Below are 19,219 nucleotides of genomic sequence, written 5' to 3' on the forward strand. Positions count from 1 at the left end.
TTACAATTTTGTTTTGTCATTTTTATGTATAGAAGATTAGAAAATAATAAACTTTTAACTAAATTAATTTTGTATTTGTTATATTCAAATTAAATAAGTAATAAATTATATTATTTTAATTTATTCCTTAAATTTATATATCATAAAAATCAAATCAATATACATAATTTTAAATTGTGTGATACTTAAATATCTAATCAAATTAATTAGTTGATATAATTAATGCATCATAATGAATTGTATTTAACGAGTTAAATAAAATAAATTAAGAAACACTCTCAGAAACATGCTACGTTGACTCAATCATTAAATGTAAAAAATCAATTTTTATATAATAGAATCGATAATATAATAGACGGCAAGAAAGAGAAAGATAAACATTTTAGATCTTAGGTTGTTTCATTTAGATATTGTAATGTGGGTATCACATTATTTTACTTATTCTACCCTATGGACTTTTTTGCAACTTTATTTCAGTATCAATAGAATCACTACCTTTTAGTAATAAATTAAAATCCAAAATAAAATTGAAAAAAAAGGTAAAGAATATAAAATTATTGATTGAAATTTTATTTTATTTTTTGTTATTATAACAGGTATTTTTATTTAATATATCAACACCGTACAAAATTAATCGTAAAAAAAGTATAAAATATAAATAAATATACTGAATTAAGAGATAAAATTATATTTGTTATCTCATTTTTACTTTTAGCAGCACAATAGAATATCATATACTCAACATAATTTAAGATGTAAATTATAATTAATTATACTTTTTATTTTAAAATATTAAAATTAATCTTAATATAAATAAAAATAATTTAATATATTAAATAAATTAATAGAATAATATAAGTTAACTATTTTTTTTATTAATTTTGTTATTTTTTTTACTACCTTTAAAATTACGACTTTTTTTAAAAATTTGACCATGAAATAAAATTAGAGTTGTTGGTCTACACCATTAAAAAAAATAATACTATGCAATTACATTTGTACATATAACATGTTTCTAAATTTTTATATGCTAAACTTAAGATTATGTATTTCTTTGTTTATGCCATAAATAAGTATATATTTACAATGATTTGTATTGATTTAAAAGCTTAAAATTTTTTGTTTGTATTAATTTTATATTTAATATTAAAACTTGAAAATTTACTATATTATTTTACTATTAATGTATGCAGTATTACATTATAAAATATAAAAATTAAAATGATTATTATATAGCTTAGATGGATTGAATTTTAGTAATTTTAATTAGTTAATAATATAAAATAAGATAGAAGTAACTATTTATAATTGAATAGTTTTGGTTGATTAGACTAAAAAAATCGAAAAACACTCTAAATAAAAAGCCAAATTAACTTTAATATTAAATTCATTAATACGTGATGGTGTTTTTGTGGAAAAACAAATTCCAAACACCTAAAACTCACCGGCAAGTATATCGGGTCGCATCAAGTAGTAAAACTCACTTAGAGTGAGGTCGATCTCACAGGGATTGATGGATCAAGCAACTTTAGTGGGTGATTAGTTTAGTCAAGTTAACATTGCGTGAATTGTGTGACGTTGATCAACAGAAAGTAAATTGCAGTGAAATATAAATGGCAGAAAGTAAATGACAATAAATGTAAAGGGCAAGGAATATAAATTGGCAAAAACTTAAATGACAATAAATGTAAATTGCAGTGAATTATAAAGGGGGTTGGGGTGCTGGAAATTAAAGAGAGCAGTAAAGCAAGCAATTGAAGAGATCTTGAGAACAAGTAACAGGAAATTTAAAGTGCGGAAAAAGTAAATTCAAATCACAGCAGCTCAAATGTAAAGTGTAGATGAACAAAAGTGCAGGAAAATAAATTGAGAGCATTAGGAACAGAAAGTAAAAATTGCAGAGAAAAAAATTGTAGCAAAAAAATAAACCAGCAAGAAAACTCAATTCAATTGTGAAATCTATCTAAAAAGACAAGTGAAGATCTCAGGGGATCAAAGAGACTAGAAAACAAGTCTAGATCTCACTCCCTTCCTTGATCCAACAAAGAACAAGATGTAGGAAAATTAAAGATGAAAGCAATGAAAAGAACTTTGATTCAAATCACAATTCACTTGAAAGTTTGCAGAAGAAGAAAACATAGAGAATTCTCAAGGTGAGATTGAAACAGAATTTCTTCAATTCTCAACCCAAGATTCAAAACAGAAATGAAAACTAAGAGAGAGCTCTCAAATCCTAATGATCCTTAGTGAAGCCAGCCTCTAATGCTCTCTATTAGAGCCAACCTCCCTCTTAACAAAGATGAAAATGATGCCTTATATAGGCTTTACAAAATGAAAATGAAAATGAAATTGAAATTAAAAATAAATTACAATTAAATGAAATTCCTACTTAACTATCTCTTGTACCTTTGAGTGATGGTAATGGGCTTAGCTTGCTTTGGATTTGAGGAAGAATGGATCGGATGGCCTTGATGAAATTGGGTTGAAGATAGCCTCAGTTGATTGGTCTTGAACTTGAGAAGAAATCCGTTTGCAATTTGGACTTTGGAGCCTTTAAGTTTGAGTCAAAGTTTGAGGCAAACTTTAACTCAAACGTTGGATTGCTGAAATTATGCAGAACGGGATTTATCTGTCACTCACGTTTGAGTTCACGTTTGAGATCTAACGTGAACTCAAACGTGCTCCTTCCAAGAATACTTTGACGCCAACGTTTGCCTCCAAGTTTGAGGCAAACTTGGATGCAAACTTGGCCTCCCCTGGGTATAGATGTTTCACCTCCCTGGGTGTATACGTTTCACCAACTGTCTTTGCCATTCATCCATTACTAATGCCGATGATAGTATTAATTAAATGCATGCTTTACTTTTATTAATAAAGCCAATGCATTAGCGTTTTTGTAATTGACATGCTTTCTTCCATTGGCTTTAATGCATGCATTTCATTCATTCATTTATTGGCATTAGTAATTAAGTTCCATGCATGCTTTCATTGGTTCCTTTTAGTAATGCCGTAGCATTCCCTTTTTTTGGCATAAATGATTTAATGCTTTATGCATGCATTAATTGGCTTTGTAATGCCAATTAACGTGAAGCTCGTGCATTTCATCCATGCATGCTTTAGTTTCTAATTCATGCATTCATAAGGCATATATGCATGCCATGGCTTCATGGTCATGAGTCATGCTTTTAAAAGCGTGGCCTAAGGCTCCAAGGTGTGTTCAATTTTCAAAGTGTGTCCAAAATTTCTCTTTTCTTCTTTTTAGTTTATTTTGTGCTCTTTTGCTTCTTTTTCTTCTTATTTTCTACAAAATTTATCAAATCAAAAGATCAAGGAAATATACCAATTAAGTACAAAAGCATTCAATATTTAAGCACAAATCATCAATTTCTTGTATGAAAAAGCATAAAAAAACATGACACGGTGACATGTCATCAATACGATTTTAATTTTATATAATAGTTAGATAATAAATTAGTAAAAGCAAATGGAAGGATGACTTTAATTAGTATTTGATAAAATATTCATTTAGAATAATTAAAAAAAGTAAAAGTATAATATTATTAAAAATAATACATTTTTATGTTTAAAATATATTTAAATAAAATAAGTGTAAAATATAAAATTTAGAATAACATAGCTTCATGAATATTAATCATTAATCAATTATGAATTAACATAAAATTATAATACAATTTATTGACGAAAAATAATCAACAATTAATATTAATAAATATAAAAATCATCCAAACACTTTTATTAAAAGTATGAGTGGTTAATTATCATTTATTATTATTAATATTTTATTCATAACTAAAACTAAAAATATAATTATTCAGATTTAGATTTTAGAAGAATAAACGTATAAGTAACAAATAATCTATTTTATCATGTATATTATAAATCAACGAATTAAACTAACTGATATAATGAATTATAATTAATTAATTGGTATAAATTATAATAAATTATATGATATTTAAAAAAAATAAAATGAATAAGAAGAAAATAAAAAGAAATAGAAGAGATAAAAGACTATAATAAAATAAATTAAGTGTGAGAATTTTATTTTTTTTTACAATTTTATATCACATCCGTTTCAATAATAATAAATAAAAATACATCAACTTGATATCTAAGAGAAAATGATGAGATAAAATCATAACACAGTTCTAAAACAAAAGCTTAAATTAAACCATAATATCATTCCATAACACAAATTGAAAATAATTTACATTATAATATACCACACAAACAGGTAAATGACTTAAGCTTAATTACAGAATTTTTTTTATTTATGCATACATGATAACACCATGGTCTATGAATGCTTCATGGATAACATATCATATATTGCTCTGAATGATGAGCACGGGAGTTGAAGAGTGTGTGGTGGTTTGTGTCCACGATAGTTAACTTTTTGCGACGACGCCTCATAGGAAGAAAAAGAATTGTTGTAAAAGCTACCTAATGAAAGAGTAATTGGTAAATGAATGATATTTTCTTCTAGCATATATGGTCTTTTATAGTGGTAAAATAAAAATGGAAGGAATAAAATTTTATATTTTTATATTCGGAATAGAATTTGATATTTATCGTAATAAAATTAAATAACTAATCAATTATAATTCATGTATTTAAATAAATAAAATAAATTAAATAAAAATATTTTTAAAAATTAATCAAATTAGTTAGTTGATACAAATAATTAGTATAATTGATTTTATTTGATTTATTGAATTCAAAAAAATAAATTAGGAAATAATTGATTAAATTAATTAGTTGATATAATTAATTTATTATAATTGATTGGATTTAATAAATTAAAAAAATAAATAGAAAAACATATGAGACAATAATTTTTTTAACTAAATTAATCTGTATTTATTGTATTTAATCATTATAAGTAACAATTCATCTATGCTATTATGTACCTTAGAAATTAATGAATTAAAATAATTGATATAATAAATTACAATTATTTGATTGATATGAATTATAATAAATCGTGTGATATTTAAATATCTAATCAAATCAATTAGTTGATATAATTAATTTACTGTAATGAATTATATTCAATGAATTATAAAAAATAAATTAAGAAACACGCTCAAAAGTAGTGACAGATCCAGAAAATTTAAATAGTGGAGGTAAACATATGGCATATAAAAATAATAAAAAATATTTATAAATATATCAAAATATATAAAAAATAAATAATATAAAAATATTAAATATTAAATAATTTTTATGTAATCATTATCAATATTAATATATTGATAAATAATAATATGGTTATTAATTTATCTTTCTGTAAATTAAATATAGTAATAATAAATGAAATTAATCAAAATATAAATAAGTTATCTTCTAATCAATAATAAAAGTAAAATATATTTTTTTATAAATTATATACAATAAATGATATTTTAAATAAATGATATTTTTTATGTTATATTTTTTTCAATAAATGATATCACGGGTAATTATCATTATCATATATTATTATTATTATTATTATTATTATTATTATTATTATTATTATTATTAAAATAATTAAAAGTATTTTTAATTGATAAATGATAAGTAGTTTAATAATGCATTAAATATTGATTTGATATAATTATAATAAAGATAAGTTTCTAAATTAGTATAATTATGTATTATTCATTAAATATTAATTATAATATAATTATACTAAAGATATTTTTTATAAAATAATTTCGAATAGAGAATAGGAAAGTTCATTTTGGAGGAAAAAAGGAGTCACGAGAGATCGACACTTCACCTTCGTTAGTTGGGAGAAAACCCAGTTTTAGTATATTAAGTAGATAATAATAATAATAATAATAATAATAATAATAATAATAATAATAATAATAATAATAAAATCAATTCAATATAATTTAACACAACTCATAATATATTTATTATAAAAAATAACATTTAAAAAAATATAAAAATAACTTCCAACATAATAACATAATATAATATTTTAGAGCAAGACTGAGCGACATAATAACGAACTTAAGAGGCAGAGAAAGTGAGTTAGAGGAAGAGTAGATACAAAATCAAGGCTAAATATGATTCTAGAAAAAAAAAAGAGTTTAAATTGGAGAGAGAAATTAGGATTACCAAATTTAAGAAATATATATATATATATATATATATATATATATATAAGGATAAATCAGTAATTTATATTCACGTGAATTTAACGGGTCCTTTGAAGAGGGTACCTATGTCCCCATCCCAGTCGATTTCACGTGGACAGGTCTTCACCTGTAAAAATTTTACTGATCTTCATTTAGTCCCAGATTGGTTAGTTCTTTTATTATTCTAATTGCTAGCATTTGTTAGTTCGTGATGTGAAACTATTCTAGTCACTTATTAAATTCCTAGATAACCAAAGTTTAAACTATATCATTCTCATAAAATAATAACCCCCTTAAAAACTATTAACCAAAATATATAAAAAAATATATAAAACAAAATCATAGAAAATTTTGACAAAATAAAGAAATTACAAAGATTATAACGGAAGTACAAAAAAAAGAGAAAAAAAAGTATAAAATACATAATAATAATAATAATAATAATAATAATAATAATAATAATAATAATAATAGGTAAAAAGTTTAAATTAAATTTATTTATTTTATTTTCTTATTCATTATTTATTAAATAGTTTAATATTTATTTTGTTCAAATTAAATCATTAGTATAATTAATTATTTATACTTAATGTTTTTTATTTAGTAGTATAACTAAAACATATTGAAATATCAAGAATAAAACTAAAATTAAATATTAAGGATAAAGTTAAGAATTTATATTTACTATTTTATAATTTTTTTAAATAAAAATAGGAAATAATATATTTATAAGTAAATAATTATTATTATTAAAAATTGAATATCCAGATAAAACAAAAATAAATTATAACTTGTAAAAATAATTTATAAGATTTGTTACACAAATATTAAAATGTATGAACTGTCGTAATATCATTAATACAAATACAAATCATACAATATAAACAAATGTATAAAAGTAGAAATAAAATCTTCAAACTCAATCAATGTAACAATAAATGAAAATTTTGTTATTTATCTACTAAACGTGGTAGTAAATACTGGATAAAATAAAATATATTTTATAAATATATTTACAGATAACTAAAAAAATTAAAAACAAACACACTAAACAATATAGAGCATCAATAGTAAAATATAACGTAAAAAAGTCACTTACATTCAAAAAGAACATGCATGTGATGAATTATAATAAATTTACAAGTTTAATTACCCGTGCCATGCACGTGATAAGATTGAAATTATAATTTTAAGTTGTTGTGTTAAAATTAATTTTAATTATAATAATTTAATTAATAAAAAATAACTTGTATGCATTGTTTTTCTTTTCTTAATATAGTGTTAATTGCATTAACTATAAAATAGTTATTTGATCTACTTTTTTCAATAAATCAGACATATATACTCAATATGACCATAAATAATCTAGTAATACTTAAATCCACTAACAAAGTTTTACATGTTGATTGACTGTGAAGTAAGAACATATCAAAATCAGCTCAAAATGAAGAACAAATTAATAGAGAATCCTAATGCAGAAAGTTATGTAATAAACAATAAATAATTTAAACCTACTAAATAACAATTCAATGCTATCCTTTGATACCTGCAAAATATATACATGAAACAATACGGTATCAATGTTTGTATATAAAATTATATGGTTAATGTAATTATAAAATTGTTTATTAAGAGAATAAAATAATACGAATTCTTATGATAATTTTAATATTCTCAAACTATTAATGTACAATAAGAATTCATCTATTAGTTCCTAGAATTTCTAAATTTTTTGAAGTGATAGTAATAAATTTTAATAAATAAATAGATTTAGTAAGACATTTTGTTATTACCTTTTCATTATAGGCTCTCAAAAACTTCTCTATATACCACATTCATCGTGCAGTTATCTTTCAAGTGTCCATGATCTTGCAACAGCTCTCACAAACCATCTTTACTCGTTACCCTTGATAACGCAACATACAATTGACCATGGGTGAAAACTGGCCTTGGAAGGTAAATTCCAACTTTCGATAGAATTTGTCCCTGGGACTTATTTATTGTCATTGCAAATGATATGATAATTGGGAATTGTCTTCTTTGAAACCTGACCGGCAATGTTTCATTATTTGGAATTAGATTCAGTCTTGGGATAAGAACAATACTTCTAGCTTTGTTACCAGTTAAAGTCTTGCATTCTATCACATGATTTTTCATTCTTCTAACTTGCATCCTCGCTCCATTGCACAAACCATTAATTTGGTCTATATTCCGTAGCAACATAACAGGAGCACCAACCTTCAGAACCAACTTGTGTGATGGTAGACCTGAACAATTTATTCCATTTAGAATCTCCGGCGAGAAAGCATCTAACTCAAATTCCATATTTTCCTCCTCAGCACACACAGAGTCTGAACTTAAGTAGACTCTTTCTTGTCCAGGTAACCCTACAGTCATCTTGTTGACATCAGTGACACAATCCAAAGTTGGTGCAAGAATTGCTCTATCCTTGAAATAATTTTCTACGAATAAATTGGATAACATATCTGGATACACGAAATCAATGAGGTCATCCAAAGCTGTCTCAGAGTTCTTAACCAAAATGTCAGATGGTATATGAACGATCGATTTACCATCTGTTGTATCACCAGCCAAACCATCACCAATTTTGAGTAGCCATTCTGCAAAATTTCTGAGTTCTTGTATATTGTTGTTTTCACCTAGTGACAATCTCATGTTTTTTGTAAGCTTCAAAACCTTACAGTTATGCCACAAATATGAAGAATTAATAGAAGACTGAATTATATCTTGCCTTGAGCCTCTGGGAATCACAGGTAAAATTTGTCTAAAATCTCTTCCGAGAACAACAACTTTACCTCCAAATGGCAAATGAGCATTATACGAATCTGAGCACCTTAAGATGTCTCTGAGGCATTTGTCCAAAGCTTCGTAACAATATTTACTTATCATTGGAGCTTCATCCCATATGATTAATTTGGCCTTGGATATTAACCTTGCAAGAGGACTTCCCTGTTTAATGCTACACAAAGAATCTTCATTTATGGTCAAAGGAATTTTAAACCTTGAATGTGCAGTTCTTCCATTAGCCAATAAAAGTGCAGCAATCCCACTCGAAGCAACATTTAAAACTATAACTCCTTTAGACCTAATTGAGCATGATATAGTTGACCATAAGAATGTTTTTCCACAACCACCTTGACCGTATAAGAAGAAAATTCCACCCATATTACCACTAACAGCACCAATTATTTGATCGTATGCAAATTTCTGCTCATTAGTTAGCCTTTCTAAATACCCACCTAGTTCATTCGCGAGAGCATTAATGTCAAAGATCAACTCTTCCATTATAATTCTGTCTTCTAAGCTGGACACCAAATTTTCTGAAGGATATGGCATTCCACAATATTCTTTCAATGACTTGCCATTTAACTGGAGCAAATCCTCAATTTTTACAAGTGCAATATCTTTTATTTGGACTTCTGACATGATCAAATATGTATTTTTTCAATTTAAAATAACACAATTACTTGAAAAATTATTAAATTAGTCTCTCGTAAAAAAGTTTGAAATGCATTGTTGAATGATAAATAACACTCCTTGTTTTTAGTTTAAAAAATGCTTCATTAGTAACATGTCCTTTTAAAAAATATTATTGTGATTAACATGAATATCAAAATCATTATAACATACAAAAAAAAGGCACACAAACAACCGATGCAAATGCAAGTATTAGAAGTATGTGGATTTAGTTACGGTTTCTTAGATTAAGTAGATATGGTTTACAGCAATGAATCAAAATTTGTATTAAGAGGAGGAAGTAAAGCAAGTACGAAACTAATATATATATAATCCAATTTTTAAGTAATGTTTTGTTATATTTCCTAAATATTATCAGAGAGAAAGAGAAAAAGTTAAAGTGAACACCAATAAACAATTTGCCATATGTATAATAATTTTACTCCCAAAAAAGGCATTTTGTTAAAGAAAATAACTCTTAAAATTTCTTATCCAATATTTTTATTATAATTATATGATAAATTGAATTCTACCATGGAAAAAAAATTATAATAGACTATAGTTACCTTCCATTTGCAGTAATCTTCTTTGTTCATATAGTACGTCATCGGAGAGAAAGTTCCAAGTCTTTTGCCAAACAAAATCTGGCCTACTCATATTATTTGATGTTAATAAAACAACAAAAAGTCTCCTTAAAAAAGTTGCAGAGTGCCATGTTCCTACTTCAGATATTGCATCAATGAATTCTCTGTCATCCTGCAACAGTCCTAGAGCATAGCATGCATCTTTGAAGGAGTCATAAACGACACCATCAACTGTTCTTAGATCACTGAAACTCGTGCATCCCTTTTGAATGTTCAAAAGTAGCCTTAGATAGTAATCTTCCTTATTCATTGGTGGTATATGAGATATCCTTCCTATGGCATAGCCTTGCTTTCTATGAGTCCACATATGATGCTCTCCATTCCAAACAAATTTTGTTGGAAACTCAGAATAAGTCAGATTTTTTGCATCATTATGGGCTTCATTTGCTTTGAACTATCCAATCAACATAGATTGCTTGAAAAAAGAAGTCTCAACAAGTGACTAAATTGTATCGGTATCTTTGTAGACAATTGGCATATCATCAGGAAGATGGAATGGCAATCTTATTACTGCTGGTTCCTTCATTTGAATAGGATAACCAAACAATCTCTATGCAGCTTCACATGCTGATATATATCTACAATCATAATAATTACGAATTTCATCTACCTGATATTCATTGTTTTGATAAAATGCAGCTGTCACCCTGTCATTATCCTTGTGAAGATACTTGAACAAATATTTGATTGCTGAAGTTTGGCAAGTATACTCAACATTGACGTGACATCCAAATTTTAGAAGAAGACCGGGATTGTACGAAACTATGAAGGAATTGTCAACCTCTATATTTTTCTTTGATACAGTTCGCCCATCATCTCTTCTTTGATATCTTGGAAAGCCTGCTTCGTCAATAATTGTCCTATCTCGGAATGCTTTGGGGAAAAACTTTGAGCATTTACCATTGATCATGCATTGGCTCTTACTATTTAAATGACCGCATGGACCATGAACCATATATTTCTCAACAGCAGCATACAATTTTGGATTTTCCCTCTAATCTGGAATCTCTGTCTTAATAACCTTGTTTATGTCATCAATAGTTTGTGGTTTTGATTCCGGATGCATGAATAAAAGAAGATGGGCATGAGGTAGACCTCTCTTCTGAAACTCTATGGTTAGACAATCTGCAAATTTAAAAATATGATATTACTAATAATTTGGACAAAGTATATAAATATTTATGCGAAATTCTAAAGCATATAAGACTAAGTACATTGAAAATAAGTTAGATAATGTGATTTAAAAAACAGTTGATTCTAAACTAAACTATATAAACCTAAGCGTGTAGTGCGAATAAGCACAATAAAGTAAATAGGAAAAAAATATGCTAAAATAAAATCATATAAAACTGTATAAGTGTACCATACAATGAGCCTGAGGGAATACAAACTATATAAATGCACTGTAATACACTCAAGATAGTACACTATCGAATGATCGTACCATGTATATGCTATATATATAATTGTTTCTTAATAATGATAGTGTACTATACAATGAGTGTACTATAGATAATATAGATAGAGTAAACAAAAACTCGTAGGAAGATTAGTTATACTTACATCTAATAATCTTTCCAAAAAATGTTCCTTTCTTCAATTCCTTAATTAATTTATCAACCTTCAACTTGAATATTCTACATAAGATGTCTGGTCTATCCTCTGTATGGAGTCCTTGGGGTGTTACCTCTCTTTTTATCTCATTCCATTCTGGATTACATGTCATAGTGATAAAGTAACTTGGATATCCAGCATATTTACATATTTCAAAAGCATCTTTGCAATTGTTGAACATGTACCTTGGACCACCGGTAAAGTTCTTTGGGAGAATAATTCTTTGTCCAGTGTTAACGGCATTAGTTTCACCGCGAACCATACACTCATGCAATTGCTTGAACTTGCCTAGCCTCAAGTTTGGTTGTTTCAATCGTAATTATAAAAGCCGTTCTAACTCAACCATAGTGTAGGCATCTACTATGAATTGTTGCAGTAATCTTCTTGACCACAAAAGGATCTGAGACTCGTTAGTCCTTCTCTGAAGTCTGTATGCAAATAAGTCTCTCATGCTTATTGTTGATCTTTTCTCAGTTCTTCTGACATTTGGTCGAGAAGAAGTAGCTATATGTAATTTGTAACCATCCTTACCGTATGGAAACAATAAAGGATATTGAAGAGTGTAACACCCTACCATACAGAGTCTTATGCTTAAGTCATAATCCAGAGATGGCAAGGTATTACGACCTCTAAAACAAAAATCTAGTACGTATAGTAGTGTGAATAAGGATTATAACTAGGAGCCTTTGTAGAAAAAGAGGTAAACAAAAATCGCAACTCGAAAGCGCAACACTCCGATCGATAACGCAACGAGCAAAGGATAAGCTAACGCGAGATCATATATATACAAAGAGTGTCAAAAACGGGAATATCAAAACTCAAATCCGAATGCGAAGATAACCGGTCCGAGCATAGCAATATATATACATGTAATAAAATAAGGAAAACCCCAAAGGAAATCCAAAGGGACACAAATACAGAACCCTATTCTCCAAAAATCTCCTATAAGAGGAGTCATCACAGTTTGTATTATTTAGTGGAGATAAAAGTATCTAAACAAGATATATAAACCAAGACGGAGTCCCGAGAACAAAGGATCTTCGCTAATCCAGAAGTCTCCAGCATGCCTTAGCGAGAAACCTCACGTCCTGCATCTGAAAACCACAAAATCCGCATGGGTGAGAACCAGAGGTCCCCAGCATGGTAACAGTTTTCACATATATAATACATAATAATAGAGGAAAGCCGAAGGCAATCCTAGAACTTCCTCCAGATAATATCAAAGCTTATAAACAAACTAAATCGTAAGTGGCAACTAACTAAAGATCCTTCAGTCTAACTAATACTTCCCTTTCCAATTCCTTCAGACCTCCCAACCACCAGCAGGAGTATAATATAGCAAACATAGTTATATCAGACAAGAGATTTACAAATAGGAACAGATAAGGCATTTAGACAATTAGCAAGTAATATGCAGTCAAATAGGCAATCTCAAACAATTCATATAGTATGCATATGATGAATGCTTGTCCCTAGTGGCTGATGATATCATCTGTCGGTTATAGAGCCAACCCGACAAGTCCTAGTAGCTAACCATTGGACTGTCTCTCTGTCGCGCATCCCCAACTCGAGTTATACTCATCATAAACTTGATCATAATCATGATCCATATCCATCACCCTCACTGGTGAATATTTACGGGGGCGAGCTCATCCGGGCCTTTCACAGTGCCCGGCCACACTTACGACATAGGGTCAAAAGAGCTTCGAGTCTCAACCTGGAGCACGTGGTGGCTAGCCACTGCTTCCTCCCAGGGAAACCCTCATCTCCGATGGTGGAAGTGCAAACATTCACAATTCATTCAACAGCATATATGCATTTATACTTAGCCATAATCATGGCTCCGCCGTAACACGACAATAATCTAGCCATCCGGCTCACAGTTAAATCCATAACCAGCCAATTCATTAACAATTACGGCCCTTCGGCCCATGGCACAACAAGCACTTCCACCGCCATCCTCCGCATCTCACATAATCATCTTTGATCCTCATTGATCATTCATTTTTCCCTTGCTTCACTCGCAAGTTACCACATTTACTAGCCCCTTGCCTCATTGCTAGGCATATTATAATGATTTAAGACATAAGTAGTGAGATCGGAGGCTTAGAAGTATAAAATTTGGCTTTTAAAACTCAAAAATCAACTTTGGGATGAAAACAGGGCCACGCGTACGCGCACTCCACGCGCACGCATGGATGGCCACAAAATCTCATCGACACGCAAGAGTCATACGCGCGGACACGCGGGTTGAAAAATAGTCAAACGATGCACGAGCGTCAACCACGCGTACGCGTGGGTGCTCTTGCGCCCCAGGCACAAAACTGCCACAACTCTCGGGAAAATAGCTGGGTATTTGGTGTAGCGCATCGACGCACCCGTGCACACCACGCGCACGCGTGGATGGTGCTTTCTTGAAGAACGGTGCGTACGCGCCAAGTGCGCCTACGCGCGGAGGGTCATTCTGCTAAAAAAAATTTCTAAGTTAAAAGCTGCAGAATTTACAGATTCAACCCCCAATCTTCCGACAGACATAACTTTCTCATTTTAAATCGTTTTTCACCCATTCTTTGAACGGCATGGACATCCTGGATCCAATTTCATTTCTAAATAGATTTGGCACAAATCAGAGATCCGTAGTCCAAGTTATGTCCCGTCAAAGTATGCCCCCTGTTTTCATACAAAACCATAAAGTGCCATTTTCAAAACAAGCCACTTTCAACTCTTTTCAAAATCAATCAAAACATGCCAATTTCATCCCTTTTCTTTGAAATCAATCAAAATGTACCAAAATCAACATCAAGCCATCCTCAACTCACACATTGACATTTTACCAAATTTTCCAAAATCACCATCCAACCCTTTTAACACTTCTCAATCAAATGGCTAAAGGACAAACACAATATCATGTCATACTTCCTCCCTCATCCCAATTTCCAATAATACCATTTCCAATCAACCATCATTATACATAATCAACATCATACTCACCATCAACATGGTACCACCCACCAATTCAACCTTAATCATTCATCAAGCATATATCACAACATGCATTTTCTCATATATCACACAATCAAGGCATCAATATTCATATTCACATACATGATCACATCATATATCTCAACTATTTAACAACATCAACCATTCAATGCCTATCTTAGGGCCTCTAGCCTAAGTATTTCCTACCACATTACATATTAGATACGGAAAACCGAGACCATACCTTAGCCGATTTCCCAAGCTCAATCGGAGCACTTCCAAACCACTTGTCCACAAGCTCTCAAGGTCTCAACACCTCCAAGAACAGATTTTATCACACAAAACCCTCTCCCAAGCTTTCCAAAATCACCAATCAAGCTCCAATATTCACATATATACAACCTAAGCCACAATCATCATACCCATACACAACATCTCAATACCCAACATCATAGAACAACAAATTACACTAGGGTTGAGAATCTTACCACACCCAAGGTCCAAGAAGACAAGATTAACCTTCTCCTTCAAGAGAGTTGGGTCCTATAACATCAAAGAGCCCAAAATCTCAACATTTCATCCATGAAACTCGAAAACAAGGGCTGGAATTTCGAAGAGAAAAACGTGGCTTACCTTAAGATTGATTGTATGGGTTTTGTAGGGCTCTCCGCGGTGAACGCGTGGCCACAAACGGTGCGGCGATCAGAGCTCTAGATCAAAAGTTATGGTGGTTTGAAGATCAACCAAGGGAGAGAACTTGAGAGAGTGTTCTTCCCTTCCTCTCCACCATTTCAGCGTGTGTTTGTGTGTTGTGAGGAGAGAGAGTGCTAAAAACTAGGGTCTTGGTTTAGTTTAGTTGGGCCAAGGGCCCGTTTTGGGTCCGGTTGGCCCGGTTTGGTCCGTTCGGTCCAATCTTGGTCCGATTTCTATAAAATTGGTACCGAAATTCTCGTCTCACTCTCCTCTATCACATTTAGCCATAAAAATAACATTTTGGCTTTCTAGAATAAATTCTCATTTATGGGTTAATTAGCTGTTAATTAACCGGGTCTTACAAAGAATGGTGCACGAAATTACAATTACCCTTTTGCAACTCCACACAACTAACCAGCAAGTGCACTGGGTCATCCAAGTAATACCTTACGTGAGTAAGGGTCGATCCCACGGAGATTGTCGGCTTGAAGCAAGCTATGGTTATCTTGTAACTCTTAGTCAAGATATCAATAATTCTCAAATTTAATTGTAAAAAGTAAAAGAACATGAAATAAATACTTGTTATGCAGTAATGAAGAACATGTTCAGATTTTGGAGATGCTTTGTCTTCTGAATCTCTGCTTTTCTACTATCTTCTTCTTCATGCACGCAAGGCTCCTTCCATGGCAAACTTTAAGTTGGGCATCACCGTTGTCAATGGCTACTTCCCGTCCTCTCAGTGAAAATGTTCCAAATGCGCTGTCACCGCACAGATAATCATCTATCGGTTCTCGATCATGTCGGAATAGGATCCATTGATCCTTTTGCGTCTGTCACTACGCCCAACACTCACGAGTTTGAAGCTCGTCACAGTCATCCCTTCCTAGATCCTACTCAGAATACCACAGACAAGGTTTAGACGTTCCGGATCTCAGGAATGGCCGCCAATAATTCTAGCTTATACCACGAAGACTCTGATCTGAATCATGAGGCTAAGAGATATGCATTCAATCTAAGGTAGAACGAAGGTGGTTGTCAGGCACGCGTTCATAGGTGAGAATGATGATGAGTGTCACGGATCATCACATTCATCAGGTTGAAGTGCGAATGAATATCTTAGAATAGAAGCAAGCGTGATAGAATGGAAAATAGTAGTAATTGCATTAATTCATGAAGAACAGCAGAGCTCCTCACCCCCAACAATGGGGTTTAGAGACTCATGCCGTAGAAGATACAATATGAAACGTGTAGAATGTCATGAGGTACAAGATGAATCACTAAAAGTAGTTTTTATAGTAAACTGGTGACCTAGGGTTACAGAAAATGAGTAAGCTAGGGTGTTTAGTGTAAAAATCCACTTTCGGGGCCCACTTGGTGTGTGCTTGGGCTGAGCATTGAAGCTTTCATGTGTAGAGACTTTTCTTGGAGTTAAACGCCAGCTTTTGTGCCAGTTTGGGCGTTTAACTCCAGCTTTTGTGCCAGTTCTGGAGTTAAATGCCAAAATTCTTGAGCTAACTTGAAACGCCTGTTTGGGCCATCAAATCTCGGGCAAAGTATGGACTATTATATATTGCTGGAAAGCCCAGGATGTCTACTTTCCAACTCATTTGAGAGCGTGCAAATTGGGCTTCTGTAGCTCCAGAAAATTCGCTTCGAGTGCAGGGAGGTCAGAATCCAACAGCATCTGCAGTCCTTTTTCAACCTCTGAATCAGATTTTTGCTCAGGTCCCTCAATTTTAGCCAGAAAATACCTGAAATCACAGAAAAATACACAAACTCATAGTAAAGTCTAGAAAAGTGATTTTTATTTAAAAACTAATAAAAACATAATAAAAACTGACTAAAATATACTAAAAACATACTAAAAACAATGCCAAAAAGCGTATAAATTATCCGCTCATCACAACACCAAACTTAAATTGTTGCTTGTCCCTAAGCAACTAAAAATCAAATAGGATAAAAAGAAGAGAATATACAATGAATTCTAAAAACATCTATGAAGATCAGTATTAATTAGATGAGTGGGGCTTTTAGCTTTTTGCCTCTTAATAGTTTTGGCATCTCACTTTATCCTTTGAAGTTCAGAATGATTGGCTTCTATAGGAACTCAGAATCCAGATAGTGTTATTGATTCTCCTAGTTAAGTATGTTGATTCTTGAACACAACTACTTTATGAGTCTTGGTTGTGACCCTAAGCATTTTGTTTTCCAGTATTACCACCGGATACATAAATGCCACAGACACATAACTGGGTGAACCTTTTCAGATTGTGACTCAGCTTTGCTAGAGTCCCCAATTAGAGGTATCCAGAGCTCTTAAGCACACTCTTTTTGCTTTTGGACCACGACTTTAACCGCTCAGTCTCAAGTTTTCACTTGACACCTTCACGCCACAAGCACATGGTTAAGGACAGCTTGGTTCAGCCGCTTAGGCCAGGATTTTATTCCTGTAGGCCCTCCTATCCACTGATGCTCAAAGCCTTGGATCCTTTTTTATTTCACCCTTGCCTTTTGGTTTAAAGGGCTATTGGCTTTTTTTCTTGCTTTTTCTTTTTCTTTCTTTTTCTTTTTCTTTTTTTTTTCTTTTTCTTTTTTTTTTTTGCAAGCTTTTCACTGTTTTTTCTTGCTTCAAGAATCAATTTTATGATTTTTCAGATTATCGAATAACATTTCTCCTTTTCCATCATTCTTTCAAGAGCCAACAATTTTAACATTCATGAATCAACAAATTCAAAAATATGCACTGTTCAAGCATTCATTCAGAAAAATAAAAGTATTGCCACCACATCAAAATAATTAATCTGTTTTAAAATTTGAAATTCATGCACTTCTTTTTCTTTTTCAATTAAAAACATTTTTCATTTAAGAGAGGTGATGGATTCATTTTCATAGCTTTAAGGCATAGACACTAAGACACTAGTGATCATGTAATAAAGACACAAACATAGATAAACATAAAGCATAAAAATTTGAAAAACAGAAGATAAAGAACAAGGAGATTAAAGAATGGGTCCACCTTAGTGATGGCGGCTAGTTCTTCCTCTTGAAGATCTTATGGAGTGCTTGAGCTCCTCAATGTCTCTTTCTTGTCTTTGTTGCTCCTCTCTCATGACTCTTTGATCTTCTCTAATTTCATGAAGGAGGATGGAATGCTCTTGGTGCTCCACCCTTAGTTGTCCCCTATTGGAACTTAATTCTCCTAGGGAGGTGTTAATTTGCTCCCAATAGTTTTGTGGAGGAAAATGCATCCCTTGAGGCATCTCAGGGATTTCATGATGATGATTTTCCTCATGCTCTTGTTGAGGTCCATGAGTGGGCTCTCTTGTTTGCTCCATCCTTTTCTTAGTGATGGGCTTGTCCTCTTCAATGAGGAGTCTTGGCCACAACTTCATAGAAGTAGTCTTGATGGACCTTTGAGATGAATCTCTCCATCTCTCATGACTCGAAGGTGGAAGCAATTGCCTTTCCATTCCTCTTTCTAGAGGTTTCTCCGGCCTTAGGTGCCATTAATGGTTATGGAAAAACGAAAAAAAAAGCTGAGCTTTTCCACACCAAACTTAAAAGGTTTGCTTGTCCTCGAGCAAAAGAATAAAGAAAGGAGGAGAAGAAGAAGAGATGGATGAGATGGAGGTGTGTGAATTATTCGGCCAAGGGGGG

At 31.2% G+C, this 19,219-nt stretch overlaps 1 protein-coding gene across 1 annotated transcript; it reads right to left on the bottom strand.

Annotated features, from left to right (window-relative positions):
- Positions 1-8,033: 8,033 nt before the first annotated feature.
- LOC107640349 (ATP-dependent DNA helicase PIF1-like) lies at positions 8,034-11,183 on the bottom strand. Its single transcript, XM_088486860.1, has 3 exons — positions 10,884-11,183; positions 10,196-10,667; positions 8,034-9,592 (listed from the first exon to the last, which is right to left on the bottom strand). The coding sequence occupies exons 1-3, from the start codon at positions 11,181-11,183 to the stop codon at positions 8,034-8,036; spliced, it is 2,331 nt and encodes a 776-aa protein (XP_088342986.1).
- Positions 11,184-19,219: the final 8,036 nt, after the last annotated feature.

Source organism: Arachis ipaensis, chromosome B5, assembly GCF_059453495.1.
Source record: "Arachis ipaensis isolate K30076 ecotype BB chromosome B5, ASM5945349v1, whole genome shotgun sequence".
In the NCBI taxonomy this organism is placed as follows: Eukaryota; Viridiplantae; Streptophyta; class Magnoliopsida; order Fabales; family Fabaceae; genus Arachis; species Arachis ipaensis.

Excerpts from the sequence above, each read along its gene's own strand:
- LOC107640349 (XM_088486860.1), bottom strand. The coding sequence starts at position 11,183 with ATGATCAATGGTAAATGCTCAAAGTTTTTCCCCAAAGCATTCCGAGAT. Across the intron at positions 10,668-10,883 it reads ATCAAAACAATGAATATCAG|TTCAAAGCAAATGAAGCCCA; the intron begins GTAGATGAAATT and ends TTGATTGGATAG. Across the intron at positions 9,593-10,195 it reads AAGATTACTGCAAATGGAAG|AAGTCCAAATAAAAGATATT; the intron begins GTAACTATAGTC and ends TGATCATGTCAG.